Genomic DNA, 18,962 nt, shown 5'->3' with positions numbered 1-18,962 from the left:
ACATTGCTGGGCAAGTTCACAGCTCCCCGTAGTCTTTTCCTTGTCCTGTCCATTGGCACCTCTGTCCCAGGTCATGATCCAACCATCCCAGCCTGTGGTTTGGTTTGCTGAATGATAAGTCTGTTTCGAAGAGCCTTGTACGAGTATTGTCCATCAGTCTGAAACCGTAACCCCCGCCCCTGTTGAAAATGTGAAAAAAAAATAGCAGTTCCTCACCCTGTGCAAGATTATGTCCAAGTTTATTTTAGCATCTGGTTGTACAAGTGTAATGCGACAAAACAGCGATCTCTGGTCCTCGGAGCAACATTCCACAAACACACATACAACAGGGAATGTACGTACAACGTACAACATTCCAGCGGACTACAGGCCCCATTGGCCCACAGTGTTGTGCTGACCTATATAAACCTACTCAACAGTCTAATCTAGTGGTTCTCAATATTTTTCTTTCCACTTTAACTAATCCCTAGGCCATCGGTGCTCTGTGATAAGTAAGGGATTGTTTAAGGTGGGATGTGGGTAGGAATGAAAGGTTGAGAATCACTGCTCTAGACCCAATTGTTACTGAAATATTTTGCTTGGGAAAAATTGTCATTGACCCATATCCTTTGGAGTTCTGAAACGGTGCACATAACGAGTCAATGAGGGATGATTAAAACAGTGGGTTTCAAACTTTTCCTTCCCACCCACATCCCACAAAAGAGAGCTTTTTTGGCATCTTGGCCTTAATAAATCAAAGTATTGAGCTTTACTAAAGTCTAAATAGACAACATCCACAGCCTTCCCTTCATCAATCTTTTTTGTAACCATCTCGAAAAACTCTATAAGGTTTGTTAAGCATGATCTACCCCTGACAAAACCATGCTGACTACTACCTATCAATCCCTGTTCTTCCAAATATTTGTAAATGCCATCCCTCAGAACACTTTCCATCAACTTACCCACCACAGACGTCAGACTCACAGGTCTATAATTTCCTGACTTACATTTGGACCCTTTCTTAAACAGCAGACAACATGAGCCACCCTCCAATCCTCTGGCACTACCCCCGTGACCAGTGACATCCTAAATATCTCTGTTAATGGCCCCACTATCTGTACACTAGTCTCCCTGAGTGTCCTTGGGAATATTTTGTCCGGACCCGGAGATTTGTCCACCTTTATCTTTTTCAACACAACCATCACTACCTCCTCGGTTATCCTTATATGTTTCATGACCTCCCCACTATTTTTCTTTACTTCAACTGGTACAATATTTTTTCCCTAGTGAATACCGAGGAAAAGAAATCATTTAAAATTTCCCCCATCTCCTCTGACTTCTCACTCAGCCTACCCTCCCTATCTACAAGGGGTCCAATTTTATCCCTCACTAATCTTTTACTTTTAATGTACCTATAGAAACCCTTTGGATTTATTCTTAATCTGCCTGCCAAAGCCTCTTCGTGCCTCTTTTTGGCCTTTCTAATTTCTTTCTTAAGATTTTTTCTACACTCCTTATAGTCCTCTTTCAATTTCTCATCACCCTGCTGTTTATACCTCTTGTAAACCTCCCTCTTACTCCTAACCAAATTTCTAATATTTGTCAAAAACCAAGGCTCCCTATGACTTCCAACCTTTCCTTTGATCCTCACTGGGACATATCTACTCTGTACTCTCAAAATTTCTTCTTTGAATATTCTCCATTTTTTATTTACATCCTTTCCTGAAAAAATCATGTCCCACTCAATACTCCCCAAAGCCAACTCCCCAAAGCCATTCTCATTCCTTCGAAATTTGCTTTTCTCCAATCCTGAACCTCAACTTTAGGCCCTTCTTTGCTCTTCCCTAAAACTACCCTAAAACTAATAGAGTTGTGATCACTAGACCCAATTTGTTCTCCAACATTAACCTCGGACACCTCACCTATCTCGTTCCCTAACAGGAGATCCAGTATTACACCATCCTGGGTTGGTTCCTCCATGTATTGATTAAGAAATTGTTTTAAGAAGGCTCCAAAAGTGACCCTGGATATTAAAGGCCAGTGAGCCTGATGTCAGTGGTGGACAAATTATTGGAAGGTGTTCTAAGAGATTGGATTTGGGTAGCCAGGGAAAGGAAAGGCTATGGATAATGTCTACATCGACTTTAGTAAGGCCTTTGACAAGGTCCCACTTGGAAGGTTAGTCAGGAAGGCTCAGACTCTCGGTATTCATGGTGAACTGGATTCGAAAATGGCTGGACGGGAGAAGCCAGAGAGATAGTTGTTTCTCAGACTGGAGGCCTGTGACTCGCAGTGTGTCTCAGGGATTGGTGCTTGGGCCATCGCTGTTTGTCATCTGTATCAATGCTCTGGATGATAATGTGGGAATTGGATCAGCAAGTTTGTAGGTGACTCTAAGATTGGAGGCGTTGCAGACAGCGAAGAAGGTTTTCGAAGCCTGCAGAGGAATCTGGACCAGCTGGAAAAATGGGGTGAAAAATGGCAGGTGGAATTTAATGTAGACAAGTGTGAGGTGCTGCATTTTGAAAAGACAAACACAGTGAATGGTCGAGCACTGAGGAGTGCGGTAGAACAGAGGGACCTGAGAATACAGATACATCATTCCCTGAAAGTGGCGTCACAGGTTGTAAAGAGAGCTTTTTTGGCATCTTGGCCTTAATAACTCAAAGTATTGAGTCCAGGAGTTGGGATGTTATGTTAAAGTTGTATAAGACATTGGTGAGGTCAAATATGGAGCATTGTGTGCAGTTTCCGAACTACAGGAAGAAAAAGGGAGGCGTACATTAGATATAAGAAGCATGGAGTTAAGGAGATGTTTGAAAGATACATTGAATGTAAGAGGAATCTTAAGAGAGGAATTAGGAAAGCTAAAAGAAGGTACGAGGAAACTATGGCAAGCAGGGTGAAAACTAATCCAAAAGAGTTCTATAAATATGTTAATGGTAAAAGGAAAGCTAGAGACAAAATTGGTCCCTTAGAAAATCAGAGCGGAAAACTGTGTGTGGAGCCTAGAGAAATGGGGGAGATATTGAACAGTTTCTTTTCTTCGGTATTCACTAAGGAGAAGGATATTGGGAGATGTGAGATAAAAAAAAGCAAATTGGGTAAATATGGGGAATATAGAGATTACAAAAGATGTAGTTTTAAGGCTTTTGAAGAATATAAAGGTGGATAAGTCTCCGGGACCAGACGGGATCTTCCCCAGGACATTGAGAGAAGTGAAGGAGGAAATAGCAGAGGCTCTGGCGGTAATTTTCCAAATGTCATTAGATATGGGGATAGTGCCGGAGGATTGGCGCATTGTGCATGTGGTTCCGTTATTTAAAAAGGGTTCAAGGAGGAAGCCTGGCAACTATCGGCCTGTAAGTTTGACGTCTGTGGTAGGTAAATTAATAGAGAAAATTCTTAGAGATAGTACTTATAAACATCTGGATAGACAGGGTCTGATCAGGAGCACTCAATATGGATTTGTGGGAGGAAGGTCATGTTTGACCAATCTGATTGAATTTTTTGAAGAGGTGACTAGGAATGTGGATGAGGATAGTGCAGTGGATGTTGTCTATATGGACTTCAGTAAGGCCTTCGATAAGGTACCACATGGAAGGTTAGTTAGGAAGGTGCAGTCTTTAGGTATAAATTTTGAGATAGTCAAATGGATTGAACATTGGCTGAAAGGGAGAGGCCAGAGAGTGGTAGTGGATAATTGTCTGTCAGGTTGGAGGCCGGTGACCAGTGGTGTGCCTCAAGGATCTGTATTGGGCCCATTGTTGTTCGTTATATACATTAATGATCTAGATGATGGGGTGGTGAATTGGATTAGTAAATATGCAGACGATACTAAGATAGGTGGAATAGTGAATAATGAAGAAGGTTTTCAAGGATTGCAGAGGGATTTGGGCTGCTTAGAAAAGTGGGCTGAAAAATGGCAGATGGAATTTAATGCTGATAAGTGTGAGGTGTTTCATTTTGGTAAGAAGAATCAGAACAGGGCATACGTGGTAAATGGGAGAGCATTGATGAATATAGAAGAGCAGAAAGATTTAGGAGTAACGGTATATCGTTCCCTGAAGGTAGAAACTCACATGAATAGGGTGGTGAAGAAGGCTTTTAGTATGCTGGCCTTTATCAATCATTGCATGGAATATAGGAGTTGGGAGGTGATGTTGAGATTGTATAAGACGTTGGTGCGGCCTAATTTGAAGTTCTGTGTGCAGTTCTGGTCGCCTAATTATAGGAAGGATATAAACAGAATGGAGAGAGTGCAGAGAAGGTTTACCAGAATGTTACCTGGGTTTAAGCATCTACAGTATAGGGAGAGATTGGACAGATTAGATCTTTATTCTTTGGAGCGTAGAAGGTTGAGAGGGGATTTGATAGAAGTATTTAAGATTATGAAAGGGATAGACAGAGTGGATGTGGATAGACTATTTCCGTTAAGAGGAGGAAAGATTAAAACAAGAGGACATGAGTTAAGAATTAAGGGGCAGAGGTTTAGAGGTAACATGAGGGGGAACTTCTTTACTCAGAGAGTGGTAGCCGTGTGGAATGAGCTTCCGGGAGAAATAGTGGCGGCGGAGTCAATTGTATTATTTAAGAAAAGGTTGGACAGGTATATGGATGAGAAGAAGATGGAGGGTTATGGGCATTGTGCAGGGAGGTGGGACTAGAGAGGGGTGTTTGATTCAGTGCGGACTAGAAGGGCCTAATGGCCTGTTTCCGTGCTGTAATTGTTATGTTATATGTTATGTTATGTTATATCAGTAAGATAGAAAGAGTGCAGAAAAGATTTACTAGGACGTTGTCGTGACTTCAGGAACTGAGTTCCAGGGAAAGATTAAACAGGTTAGAACTTTATTCCCTGGACTGTGGAGGAATGAGGGGAGATTTGATAGAGGTTTTTAAAATTATGAGGGGGATAGACAGAGTAGGTCGGCTTTTTCCACTGAGGGTGGGTGAGATAGAGACCAGAGGACATGGGTTAACGGTGAAAGGGGATAAATTTAGGGGGAACATGAGGGGGAGCCTCTTCACGCAGTGAGTGGTGGGAGTGTGGAATGAGCTGCCAGCTGAAGTGGTGAATGCAGGATTAATTTTAACATTTAAGAAGAATTTGGACAGGTACATGGATGGGAGAGGGTAGGAACAGCTACAGACCCGGTGGGACTGGTCAGGATAATAATTTGGCACAGATTAGAAAGGCCGAAGAGGCCTGTGCTGTAAGGTTCCCTGATCTTAACTCTGCATCCAACCCTGCGCGGTCATTGCCCTGGGTATGTGTGGCAGGAAACGCTTGCGGTGAACGTCACTCTGGATATGAGGAGAATTCATTTGGGCAGAGTTAATGCCCTTAATGCAGAGATCACACAATGACATGATGGTCCCTCATTTTTAATTTTCTGGAAAGCAGGTGTATTTATTGTTTCCTCAGTTGTCAGATGGTTTGCTTTAATCTTTGGAAAGTTATAGATCCGTGCAGCAAGTTTTATTAAAAATTTTGCCTTGCTTTGTGCCTGAGGCAGTACTTCGGTGCAGCTGGGAGAGGGGAAATGCTCAAACCTTCCCCAAAATATTATTTCTCTCTGATGCTACCCCGAAGGTGCTTCACACCCAACCTAAAATGCATTATCTGGCTCCACCGTATCTGCTCCCAGGACGAGGACCTTCCACACCTCATCCTCCTTCTTCAAACTGCATGGCTTCCCCTTCCCCGCCATCAGCTAGCCCTCAGCCTCCATTACCAGCGGGTCTGCCCTGGACCCCAACGTGCAATACGGGCAGGATTCCCATCGTCCACCCCGCCGACCTCCATGTCCGCCGCAGTGTCTTCTGCCATTTTCTGCCACTTGCTACGCGATCGCACCACCAGACACACATCCCTTTCTCTGCCTTCCCCTCCACGATGCCCTCGCTCACTCCTCCTTCCCCACCCATCATCCCCTTGGCACCTACCCCTGCTCAGGAAAGGAAGGCAGACATTTAAGGAATTAATAAAGCTACAAATGTCGCAGGGAAGCAGAGGCAATAAATCCTCAGTTTAATATTTCATGCATGAAATTAATTTCCTACAGAGTAAGGGAGGATCTCTAACTTCCATAGAGTTGAGAAACAGCAAAGTCTTAATTGTTGGATTCCTGGAAGCAATGATTAAGTGGGTTTTAGGCTCCAGAAATGGGGACGATCATTGGAGAAGCTATCACCCATCTCTCCAAAGCACACAGACTTCCTGGGGGACTGATTCCATGAACGGATACTCGCCCTGGGAGACAGGTTCCGCAGACCTACACTCTCTAAGCGGGATAGGTTTCATAGACGGACACTCTCCCTGGGGGACAGGTTCCATGTATGGACACACTCTATGAGGGACAGATTCCACAGACGGACACTCTCCCTGGGGGACAGGTTCCATGTACGGACACTCTCTATGCGGGACAGGTTCCACAGATGGACACTCTTCCTGGGGGACAGGTTCCACAGATGGACACTCTCCCTGGGGGACAGGTTTCACAGACGGACACTCTCCCTGGGGGACAGGTTCCATGTACGGACACTCTCTATGTGGGACAGGTTCCACAGATGGACACTCTTCCTGGGGACAGGTTCCTCAGACGGACACTCTCCCTGGGGGACAGGTTTCACAGACGGACACTCTCCCTGGGGGACAGGTTCCATGTATGGACACACTCTATGAGGGACAGGTTCCACAGACGGACACTCTCCCTGGGGAACAGGTTCCATGGATGAACAATCTCCCTGGGGGATAGATTCCACAGATGGACGGTTTCCTGGGGGACAGGTTCCACAGAAGGACACTCTCTCTGGGGAATAGGTTACATGAGGTTTGTATGGAGAGGTTGGGCTGAAAAGCCTGTTTAAATGTAGCACTGTCCCTGCATGAAGTTCAGGCTGATCTGGCGAAGGTTGAAAGATTTCCTTTATTGTCATTTAATAACGATGTACTTCAACGTTTGTCTGCTGTAAGTTGCCATACCATTGCCCAACGATAGGAGAACAAGAAGCAAAGGGGAGTTCCTTCAGACTCACCGAGTGTCTGTCGATTCGCCTCCCGCAGTCTCTGCAGCTGCCCCTGTCCCATCCATTGGCCACCTGAGCTCCAGGTCCAAACCTCTGATGTGGACAGGAAGCCTTCGGCTCCCGAGGCCCCTTTGGGAGCCCCTTCTCGTCCTCAGCGCCCTTCTCGAATCTCGGCTCTGATACCTGGCTCCCCCCTGAGCCAGCCCACCACCCGTGGTGGGCCGCCAGCAGCCTGCGTGGGTCCCTCGGCAATGGGGACTAGGGAGGGAACTGGGGCATCCGACGAACGGCCCACGGGTTGGAGTCGGGGATCGCTGGTGCTGGGAGTCAGGAGCCCCGAACCCCCTTTGCCAGACCTGTTCGAGCAGGTCGGATTCGAGGACATTATCCAAACGATTTAAAACATGTCCCTTAGAAACTGTCAGTGAATTACCAAGGTTCAGGGCGTTTTTCTCACTGCTCAGCTGAATATAGCCCCCACAGGGACTGGACGTGAGACAGCAGTGACTGATTGTTTGAACACCATGTCTGTGCCGTTTGCAATCCCACCAGGAGGACTTAACTTGTCTGTTCTTTCCCTATTTAATTTTGTTTCTTTGATTCTTTAGACCGTCCATCATCTTTAAGATCATTGTATGGGAAACATGTTCAGAGGGGACTTGCCTTTCCCCCCTCAATCACTCTCCTTTGCTGCGTCCTAAACAGGCCTCCAGATCCACAATATTCTCCTTCAACCTCTCGATTTACTCTGTGATCTCTCTTCGTCATCTTTTCTTTCCCTCTGTCACCTCCTCCCCCTCCCGTTTGCCCATCCTCCCTTTCCTGCCCCCATCTCTCACTTTCACTCGCGTTTTCCACTTGTTTACTCACTTCTGTCTCCCTCTATGACTCCTCAGTGAATGTTCTATTACATTTGGATTCTTTCTCTCAGTCTCCCTCATTTCTCTCTTAGTCGTTTCTCTCGTTCATTTTCTATCTCTGTATCCCCATCTCTCTCTCTCTCCTCTTGTTCTGTTTATGTCATTCTCTCTCTCAGTCTGTCTCTTTCTCAGTCTCTCTCTCTCTTTGCCCTCTCTCACTCTCTCTTTCCTTCCATCCCTCTCTCTCTATGTCTCTGTTTCTCACTCTCTCTGTCTCTCTCAGTCTTTTCCCCCTCTCTCTCTCACGATTCTCACTCTCTCTCCCCCCCCCCCGACCCCATTCCCTCTGGAAAGGTCCACAAGCCTGCCTTGGATAGTATACCATTCAGTGAGATCACTCTGCCTGCCTGCCATGTCTCTGCGACCCTCCATTCTCCTGCCTTGCTCTGCTCCCTCCTTCATTGGCAAATCATAGCATTGAGTTGGAAGTTGGAAGTGCGTGCGTGCGTTTCTGTGTTTGTATTTGGATTTTTAACCTGAACCCAACAGTAGGGGCGGCAGAGATGACAAAATCATCCCTGGTGTTTCTTTTGTTGTTTATCACTGTTTAATTTCAAGGAGAAGAGTTTGACTTCATATTCAATAAGGAGCACTTTGTGAAAAATTATTAATCTTTTTTTTCCCTCCCATTTTCTGGACCCCCCTGTTGCTGTGTGTGTTTTCTATTCTCTGTCCCTCATTACATTCTGATTTCCTCCCGTCTCTCTGTTCCCATCTTTACACTTTGCTTTCTCCTTTCCCTCTCCCCCTCTATCTTCCTTCCTCCCTCTCTCCCTTCTCCCTCCCCCTCTCTCCCTTCTCCCTCCCCCTCTCTCCCTCTTCCTCCCTTTCTCCTTCTCCCTCTTCCTCTCTCCCCTCCCTCTCTCTCTCCCCTCCCTCTTCCCCTCTCCCCCTCTCTTGTCCTCTTTCCCCTCCCTCTTTATCTCTTCCCCTCCTCTCTTCCTCTCTCCCCTCCCTCTCTTTTCCTCTCTCTCCTTCCCTCTTTTTCTCCCCATCCCTCTCTCTCTCTCTCCCCTCCCTCTCTCTTTCTCTCTCTCCCTCCCTCTCTCTCTTCCTCTCTCTCCCTCCCTTCCTCTCTCTTCTCTCTCCCCATTCTCTCTTTCTCTCTCTCCCTCTCTCCCCCCTCCCTCTCTTTCTCTCTCCCCGTCCCTCTCTCTCTTCCTCTCTCCCCCTCCCTTTCTCTCTCCCCATCCCTCTTTCTCTCTGTCCCTCTCTCTCACCCCCTCCCTCTTTCTCTCTTCCTCTCTCTCCCCTCCCTCTCTCTTTCTCTCTCCCCCTCCCTTCTCTCTCTCTCTCCCCCTCTCTCTTCCTCCCTCTCTCCCTTTCTCTCTTCTCTCTCCCCCTCCCTTCCTCTCTCTCTCCCTCCCACTCACCCTCCCTCTCTCCCTTTCTCTCTCTCCCTTTCTCTCTCTCCCTTTCTTTCTCTCTCACTCCCCCCTCCCCCCACCCCCATGTCTGGTTTTACATCGCTGCCTGGATCTTATTCCACCTTTGATCCTCTTTCTTTGCCCCGTCTTTCCCTCGACCTGTCTCCCTTACAAATGTCCCCATGCTCATCATCTCCATGTTCCCCGGTTCTCTCCCTGCTTGTTCTGTCTGTGACAATTTCATTGCCTTTCACGTCTCTCGCACATCTTTCCTCTTCCTCTCCTGTTTGCCTCCTCCCCCCTCCATTCTCTCCCTCCCCCCTTCTCCTTCATCCGTCTTCCCCCCATCCCTGTCTCTCCCCTCTCTGTACTTCTCTCTCTGCCTCTCATGCACTACACGGCACTCATCTGCATTCCACCAACCACCCCCACCCCTAAACCCCCACCCCCCCACCCCACCTCCCCAAGGGTGCAGGCTGCACAGCTCTGGTGGTTGCCGTCGTTGCTAGGAAACTGGAACTAACCAAAGCCGAAAAGCACGTCCATAACTTCATGATGGATACACAGCTCACCAAGAGGGTAAGGATCCTCACTGAGCTCTTGTCTCATGCCCGCGTGAACTTGCCCGAGCTCGCCATCCTACTGGAGCGCCATGCCACAATAATGGGATGGTGGACGAGAAGGAAAACAGCCGGGAGAACAGTTTCCTTCACTTTGGAGCTGAAATAATTAATCGTTTTTGTTGTTATTTTCTGCATCTCCCTCTGCCTGAATCTCACGCCTCCTTTATTCCCAAAACTGTGCTTCTCAAACTTTTATCTTTCCGCCCACATACCACCTCTCTTACTAACCACAGTGGCATCCTGTGCCAAGCAGGCACCAACGACGTGTCCGTCCATAGCCTTGCATCCTGTCCTTCCCGTCAATTGGCTTGATTTTCCCATCTGGGCCCTTTCCCTCCGGACGGCAGTAACGCTGACTACTCTGGTACTTGCTAGACCACTCCCCATCCTCCTCCATCTCTCTGTCTCCAACTCCCCATCCTCCTCCGGTATCTGCTAGACCACTCCCTGTCCTCGCCCATCCCTGTCTCCAACTCCCCCCCACCTCTGTTTGCTGGTGTGCCCCCTCCCCCTCCCTTATCCACATGACCTCTTGCCTGTGGGGCTGGACTCCTCCCCACCCCCTGCTCCCCCACCATTTTGTTTGGGCGCCTGCCGACATTTTGTCCGCACCTTGATGAAATGTTGGCTCTGCAAGGTACACCATCTCTCCTGCTGAGTTTCTCCAGCATCGTTTTTACTTCAGCCACAGTGACTACAGACCTCTGTGTTTTACCAAGGCTTTTACTTAACCGAGCTGTGACCCCACCGGGGCCCCCGTTGGGAATGGCTTCTCCTGGTCACTCCTGTCTCCATTCTCCGCATCGCAAAGCAAGGACAGGATGATTCCCATAATCCCATCTACGTATTCTTCTTCTCTTTGGCTTGGCTTCGCGGATGAAGATTTATGGAGGGGGTAAAAAGTCCACGTCAGCTGCAGGCTCGTTTGTGGCTGACGAGTCCGATGCGGGACAGGCAGACACGGTTGCAGCGGTTGCAGGGGAAAATTGGTTGGTTGGGGTTGGGTGTTGGGTTTTTCCTCCTTTGCCTTTTGTCAATGAGGTGGGCTCTGTGGTCTTCTTCAAAGGAGGTTGCTGCCCGCCAAACTGTGAGGCGCCAAGATGCACGGTTTGAGGCGTTATCAGCCCACTGGCGGTGGTCAATGTGGCAGGCACCAAGAGATTTCTTTAGGCAGTCCTTGTACCTTTTCTTTGGTGCACCTCTGTCACGGTGGCCAGTGGAGAGCTCGCCATATAACACGATCTTGGGAAGGCGATGGTCCTCCATTCTGGAGACGTGACCCATCCAGCGCAGCTGGATCTTCAGCAGCGTGGACTCGATGCATCTACGTATTAATGGCACGTTAAAAAACATGAAGCCTGCAGCGCAGAAAACAGGCCCTTCTCATCCCTGCCCAGTCCCAATGACCATACCCCTCCCATCCAAATTCTTCTTAAATGTCACTTCAGCTGGCAGTTTGTCCCATGCCACTCATGTGCCCCCTAAACCTTTCCCCTTTCACCCTTAATCCATGTCCTCTAGTCTTTATCTCACCTACCCTCAGTGGAAGAAGCCGACCTACACTTACTCTGTCTAACCCCTCATAATTGTAAATACCTCAATCAAATCTTCCCTCACTCGTCTACACTATAAAGCCCTAACCTGTTTAACACCCGCAATGTTTTCTCCTACCCCACCCCGCAACCTTCTCTGGTTTCTATATTTGGGAGCAAGCAGCAGGGAGATGAATCCGTATTGCATTGGGACAGGCCATGAGGGCTTCTGACACATGGTCACAGTTTCAGTTTGGCAACGACAGGACCTCAGGAGAATCGATACCCACCATGTTGCATCCCCTGTTCTCTGACACTCCAATCTGGCCACAGGAAAAGGTTTTTTTTTGCTATTATTCTTTTGACTGAGGCGGCAAACCTCTTGGCCTCCACTGCTTTCACCAGGCCAATAAGGAAAGCAGAGAATATCAGATAATGCATTTCAATACTGCCCTCTGCATGCTGCCAGCGACTCACTCAGTACATCACAGCCAGTTTCCACCCAGAAAACTCCCACGTGCTGACAATTTTATTGCCTGCTTTGCTGAGGTTGGAGCCTGTGGGTGAGATTCTCTATCTCCTTCCTTGAAAATTCTCACCTGTTTGGGAAGGCAAGGGTCTCATTCAGTGGGTTGGGTTGTCTGCGGGGCACAATTCTCGGACGTGACAGCTTTCCCAAAATTCAGCTCCTCAGTGCTGCCCTGAACTGAACACTGCATTCTCAGTGCACGTTCTCAGTTCATCCTTCTTCAGTACCGCCCCTCCCACAGTGCGGAGCTTGCTCCCTCCCTCCCACAGAGTGGAGCTCCCTTAGAATCGCTCTGGACTGTAGACTCGGGTCTCAAAAGAGCACCTGCTGTGGGACGGAACTTATGGGACTACGACAGCCCGCGACTAACTTTCAGCAGAGGGCCTGAGGGAGGGGAATATCCCCAGGAATAGGCAGCAAGTTCAGGAGCCCAGTTATTCCTCCTTCTGGCTGCCAGCTTCAAAAGAGTAGCCCCAACCTGGAATGTGTCCTCGGTCAACTCCCGTAAAGAAAGTACAGGGTGGGGCGACCAAAAATAGTCGAGCGGAAAAATAACACAGTTGACCCCACCCTTGGATAGAAGGATCAGAAGAAAGGCACACAGTAAAACCCCTGGTATCCGGCACCTATGGGGAATTGGTAGATGCCGGATAAGTGAGTTTTCTGGTTGCTTGAGACTCACTATTAAAATGCCTCTCATACACCTGCATTATGAATAAACAGTTTAAAAAACTAATGTGCAAATTTCACTCGCATGAATATATAAACCTTAAAGCATCTTACTTTATTTTCAGTCACATTCTTAGAAAGCATTTAATCGTCACTGCATCTGCAGGTTCCTCCCCCTCCATGGAGCTGCCCGAAAGATGAACAATATTATAGATAATTAACCCCCCCACTCCCCCAAGTTTACAAATAAAGCATCTGACCAGGTCAACTCTTACTGAGCAGGGATATGGAGACACTTTAAAAGTCACCCCAATGGCGAGCGGCATCAACCAGCTCTTCATCCTAGGCGACACCATTTTATTCAAGAACAACTTTATTCAAACAGCTGCTACAACCAAGGCCCTCCCACCACTGGCTGAACATTTGCTCCCATCTTCACCAAAGGTTTACGTGTTATTTTAGGGAATGTTTACAATTTGAACTTTTGTTTAAATTTTAATTTATTCTTATTAAACTTTTGTTTGTTTATATTCCCGACCTTATTTTTGCCGGTTGCTTGAATTCTGGATTACGGTCTCAAGAGGTGACCCAGGGCCCACAGAGGTGGGCAGTTTTGGAAGTGGCCTGTTGTGTGCCTTGGCCATTGGAATTAACCCGCAGTTATGAGCAGCATCCATTAATTCACCAAAGCTGCCTCGGGGACTGGAACAAGCTTTTTATTCTCAGCTACTTTGACCACCCCTCCCACAGTGTGGAGCTCCCTCAATACCGCCCCTCCCACAGTGTGGATCTCCTTCAGTACTGCCCCTCCCACAGTGGGGAGCTCCCTCAGTACCGCCCCTCCCACAGTGTGGAGCTCCCTCAGTACTGTCCCTCCCACGTGTGGAGGAACTTCAGTACTGCCCCTCCCACAGTGTGGAGCTCCCTCAGTACAGCCACTCCCACAGTGTGAAGCTCCTCAGTACTGTCCCTCTCACAGTGTGGAGCTCCCTCAGTACTTCCCCTCCCACAGTGGGGAGCTCCCTCAGTACAGCCACTCCCACAGTGTGGAGCTCCCTCAGTAGTGTCCCTCTCACAGTGTGGAGCTCCCTCTGTACTGCCCCTCCCACAGTGGGAAGCTCCCTCAGTACTGCTCCTCCACAGTGGGAAGCTCCCTCAGCACTGTCCCTCTCAAAGTGTGGAGCTCCCTCAGTACTTCCCCTCCCACAGTGTGGAGCTCCCTCAGTACAGCCACTCCCACAGTGTGGTGCTCCCTCAGTTCTGCCCCTCCCCCAGTGGGGATCTCCCTCGGTACTGACCCTCCCACAGTGTGGAGCTCCCTCAGTACTGTCCCTCTCACATTGTGCAGCTCCCTCAGTACTGCCCCTCCCACAGTGTGGAGCTCCCTCAGTACTGTCCCTCTCACAGTGTGGAGCTCCCTGTACTGCCCCTCCCACAGTGGGAAGCTCCCTCAGTACTGCTCCTCCCACAGTGGGAAGCTCCCTCAGCATTGTCCCTCTCACAGTGTGGAGCTCCCTCAATACTGCACCTCCCACAGTGTGGAGCTCCCTCAGTACTGCCCCTCCCACAGTGGGAAGCTCCCTCAGTACTGCCCCTCCCACAGTGGGGAGCTCTCAATACTGCATCTCCAACAGTGTGGAGTTCCCTCAGTACTGCCCCTCCCACAGTGGGGAGCTCCCTCTCCGTCTCTGTCAGATCTGCACCCAGGATGAGGATTTCCATGACGTCCACCTTATTCAAACAAAGTGGCTTTCCCTCTACCGCCATCAACTCAGTCTGCACCCACGTCTCCTCCGTCCGCCCTGGCCCCTCTGCCTCTCTTGCCCTCACCTACCACCCCACCAGCCTTTGCATCCATCACGATGATCTGTCACCTCCAACGTGATCCCACCACCAGACACAACTTCCCCTTTCCGCCTTCCGTAGGGACCGCTCCTTCCATGTCTCCCTTGTCCACTTCTTGCCAATTGCCCCCTTGGCACCTTCCCCTGTGACCGCTGGCGGTGCCGCACTTGCGCCCACGCCCCCTCCCTCACCACCATTCCGGGCCCCAAGCCATCCTTCCAAGTGAAGCAACACTTCACGTGAATCTACAGGGGTCACCTGGGCCCTCTCCAACCGGGCGGCATTGACCTCGACTTTTCCAGTTTTTGCTGGCCCCCCTCCCCGTTCCCCCTCTCTTCCCCATCCCTCTACCTTATTTCTTTCAGTTCTACACCCCCTTCCCTCCCCAGTCACAGAACTCCTGCCTACCCTCAGCTTTTTTCTCTTGTCCCCTCGCACCTTTCTCCACCTTCTTGCCTGTGGGACAGGTCTACTCTTTCCCCCCAGTTTATTCAGACGCCTGTCTGCATTTTGCTCAGACCTTGATGAAGGCCTCAGGCCCGAAATGTTGGTTATGGAACCATAGATCATTACAGCACAGAAAACAAGCCCTTCGGCCCTTCTGTTCTGTGCTGAACTATTATTCTGCCTAGTCCCATTGAGCTGCACTCAGTCCAGAACTTTCTGTACCCCTCCCATCCATGTACCTGGCCAAATTCTCCTTCAGTGTTAAAACTAATCCCACATTCACCACTTCAGCTGCTACCTTTGTCTGTGTGAAGAAATTCACCCTTATGTTCCCTCTAACTGTGGCGAATCTTTGTCTGCCTTACAGTCAACTAAAGGAAATTTTGTTTCATGTTTCCCCTAAACTTTTCCCCTTTCACCCTTAACCCACATCCTCTGGTTTGTATCTCACCTCCCCTCAGTGGAAAAAGCCGACCTATATTTACTCTGTCTGTCCCCCTCATCATTTTAAATACCTCGATCAAATCTCTCCTAATTCTTCTACACTCCAGGGAATAAAGTCCTAACCTGTTTAACCTTTCCCCGTAACTCAGTCCTGGTAACATTCTAGTAAATCTCTGCCTCTTTCTATCTTATTGATATCTTTCCTGTAGTTCAGTGACCAAAACTGCACACAATGCTCCAAATTTGGCCTCACCAATGACTGATACAACCTTACCATAACAACCCAACTCCTGTCCTCAATACTTTGATTTATGAAGGCCAAGATGCCAAAAGCTCTCTTTATAAACCTATCCACCTGTGACGCTACTTTCAGGGAATGATGTATCTGTATTCCCAGGTCCCTCTGTTCTACCGCCTGACCATTTACCATGTACGTCCTTTCTTGGTTTCTCCTTCCCAACTGAAGCACCTCGCATTTGTCTACATTAAACTCCATCAGCCATTTTCCAGCCCATTCCAGATCCCTCTGCAAGCTTTGAAAAAGCCGACCTACAATTACTCTGTCCACCCCCCTCATAATTTTAAATACCTCTATCAAACCTCCCCTCATTCTTCTCCATTCCAGGGAATAAAGTTCTAACCTGTTTAACCTTTCCCCTATAAGCTCAAGTTCCAGCAACATGTTACTGATATATTTTTTTGTGGTCAGGTTATGTATTTTTATCTTCATGAAGAACACTGTGTGACCTCCTGAGTTTGCCCAGGATTTCTGTTCAGGAAGAGGTCAGGCGGTGAGGGCGCTGTGATGGAATGCTTCACCAAGGTGGGGGGGGTTCTGATGCTGTCGATGGTGAGATTCAGGTTGGAAAGGGGGACACATTGATGCCGACGGTATGATTTCTCTGCTCCTTTCCCTGTGGTTTCCCAGATTAAAAACGCAGCTGCTAATGTTCTTCGGGAGACCTGGCTCATCTACAAGCACACCAAGCTGCTGAAGAAGATCGACCACGCCAAGGTGCGGAAACACCAGAGGAAGTTTCTGCAGGCTATCCACCAGTGAGTTTGATAGAATTCTTCCTTCAAGATTCTTTCACTGTCAGGTCCAAAACCAGAAAATGCATGAAACAAAATTCCCTTCAGTCGACTGTGAGGCAAAGATTCACCTCAGTTAGAGGGAACATGAAGGGGAATTTCTTCACACAGGGAGCAGTGGGAGTGTGGAACAAGCTGCCAGCTGAGGTGAATGCAGGCTCAATTTTAACATTTAAGAATTTGGATGGGGACATGGATGGGGGTATGGACTGGATGCAGGTCAATGGGACTCGAGAGAATAATAGTTCAGCACAGACTAGAAGGGCTTTTTTGCTGTGCTGCCATGTTCTATGGTTCCGTTAGCAGAAATTGCCTGGTTCCCTTACAGTCAGAGAAGCAAAAGAGAATCATCCCCCCGAGGGTCACTGACTGTCCCCCCTAAGGGTCACTGACTGTCCTCCCCCAGGATCTCTGACTGTCCCCCCCCAGGGTCACTGACTGTCCGCTCCCCCAGGGTCTCTGACTGTTTCCCCCCCCCCCAGGGTCACTGACTGTCCCACCCCAGGGTCACTGACTGTCCCCCCCAGGGTCACTGATTGCTTGCTCCCAGGGTCTCTGACTGCCCCCCTCAGGGTCACTGACTCTTTCCCTCCCACCAGGGTCACCGAGTGCTGCAGATTCGCCTCCAGTGCTCCATCAGTCCCCGCAGCCGCACAGTCCAGACCATCGGCTGCCTGAGCTCCAGATCCGAACCTCCAACACAGTTGGGAACCCCCCCCTCATGTCCTGGTTCCGTTACCTGGTGCCCCCTTCGGCTGGTCTCAAGCCGGCAGCAGCAGCTGGCAGCCCGCGTGGGTTCCTTTTCTCAAGTCACCAACAGCCCTCTTTCTGCCCCTCGCTGGTCTATGGTCACCGTCCCGTGGGGTCATCTCCTCTGCTTTTCCTTCTTAAAATGGGGGGGGGGGGCACTCCTGTTTTTTGGTGCCCTGCGCCACTCCTCTGCTTCCCCCTTGAAGCTGCTGCCATCCAGGCAAGTCAACCAATTCTCGAGTAAACCAAGAGGCGCAGAATAAAAGAGAAGGGCAAAATCTAGTGACATGGGGAACTGTCCCATTAAAACAGAGCAAGGCTCATAGCGATGACTGGAGGATGGTGTTGAACCAATCGAAGTTTGATTGCAGCAGGAAGGAGACCGTCCTTGAATCTGGTAGTGAATGTCTTGTATCGACGGGGGTGAGGTGAAGACTATGAGGAGGTGGGATGCGGGAAGCGTGGTCAATAACGGGGAGGGTGGTTTGTGCGATGGCCTGTCCACAACTCTCCGTGGTCAGGGAGAGCAGTTTCCGTGCCCAGCCGGGTTTGCATCCGGACTGGACAGTGCCCTTAAAAATTGGGAAGTGGTACTGGGGGCCTTGCAATGGAAGAGAGGGCATCCACTCTTACTGTACAGGGGCCCAGCTGGTACTGGAATGCATTAGAGGCTGGGACCTGGCTCAGCAGATTCGGGATTGGCGGCTGACGAGGTGTGTTGGAGACATGCGAGCCGTTGTGTGGAGAATTAGGGTTTTGGTGGGAAAGTTGTGGAGCTGCACATCGCAGAATCAGGCCCTTCGGCCCAGCATGTCGGTGCTACCCTGAACAGGACCCAGTTGCCTGCGTTTGATCGTTACCACACTCAGCCCTTCCATTCCATTTATGTAAAGTAATTGGGATCCTGAAGAGATCAGTGTTTTTTAAATTTAAATTTTAGACATACAGCACGGTAACCAGCCCTTCCGGCACACCAGCCCGTGGGGCCCAATTATACCCAATTGACCTGCAAACTACCCCTTCCCCCATACATTTTGAAGGGTGGAAGGAAACCGGAGCATCCAGAGGAAACCCACACAGACACGGGGAGAACGTGGAAACTCCTTACAGACAGCACTGGTCTCAGAGGGTTAGTGAGAGCCGTTACTTTGGTCATTCAGCCCGTAGGAAGAAGCTGTTCCTCAGCTTGGTGGTGCTGGCTCTGATCCTTCTGTATCTCTTCCCCGACGGGAACGGCTAAAAGATGCAGTGTGTGGAGTGGGGAAGGGGCCCTTGAAAATTTCTGCGCGCCCTCTTCAGGCAACGATCCCGGTAGATCACGCCAATGGTGGGGGGGGGGGGGGGAGGTAGGCTCCAATGATCCGCTCTGCTGCTCTTGTGGTCCTGTGGGTTGACCTCCGATCCAATTCTCTGCAGCAACTGTCCCCTCACCTTGATGCAGCCGGGTTGCAGCTGAAAGATGGAAGGGGGGGGAGTGGAAAGGATTTAAACTGTGGGTAGGAAGGAATGTGGGGGCGCCCCAGCAGGTTTTGAAGCGCTGTGCTTTTATGTAAACCTTGCAGGCTTCGCAACGTGAAGATGGAACAGAGGAAGCTCAGCGACCAGGCAAACACTCTGGTCGACCTCTCGAAGGTAACAGGCATCGCGGTCGCGTACTTCCCTTCGATGTTTGTTTTTAAGCCTGTGGTAAACCAGTGCCGCTGTGCATACAAGAGGGAATTCAGCCCTCCTGC

The 18,962-nt window shown here is 49.3% G+C and overlaps 1 protein-coding gene across 3 annotated transcripts in view; it reads left to right on the top strand.

The window, feature by feature from the left end:
- The window catches only part of kcnn3 (potassium intermediate/small conductance calcium-activated channel, subfamily N, member 3), an 84,940-nt gene that overhangs the window by 51,506 nt on the left and 14,472 nt on the right, over positions 1-18,962 (top strand). For all 3 annotated transcript variants that reach the window (XM_069940542.1, XM_069940543.1, XM_069940544.1), the window contains 3 exons: positions 9,767-9,877; positions 16,316-16,443; positions 18,792-18,861. In XM_069940542.1, coding sequence (XP_069796643.1) covers positions 9,767-9,877; positions 16,316-16,443; positions 18,792-18,861 — 309 coding nt within the window. The remainder of the gene's footprint in view (positions 1-9,766; positions 9,878-16,315; positions 16,444-18,791; positions 18,862-18,962) is intronic.

This window comes from Narcine bancroftii, chromosome 5 (assembly GCF_036971445.1).
Source record: "Narcine bancroftii isolate sNarBan1 chromosome 5, sNarBan1.hap1, whole genome shotgun sequence".
NCBI lineage: Eukaryota > Metazoa > Chordata > Chondrichthyes > Torpediniformes > Narcinidae > Narcine > Narcine bancroftii.
The sequence above is the reverse complement of the archived record's forward strand: the minus strand, read 5'-3'. Positions and strand labels throughout refer to the sequence as shown.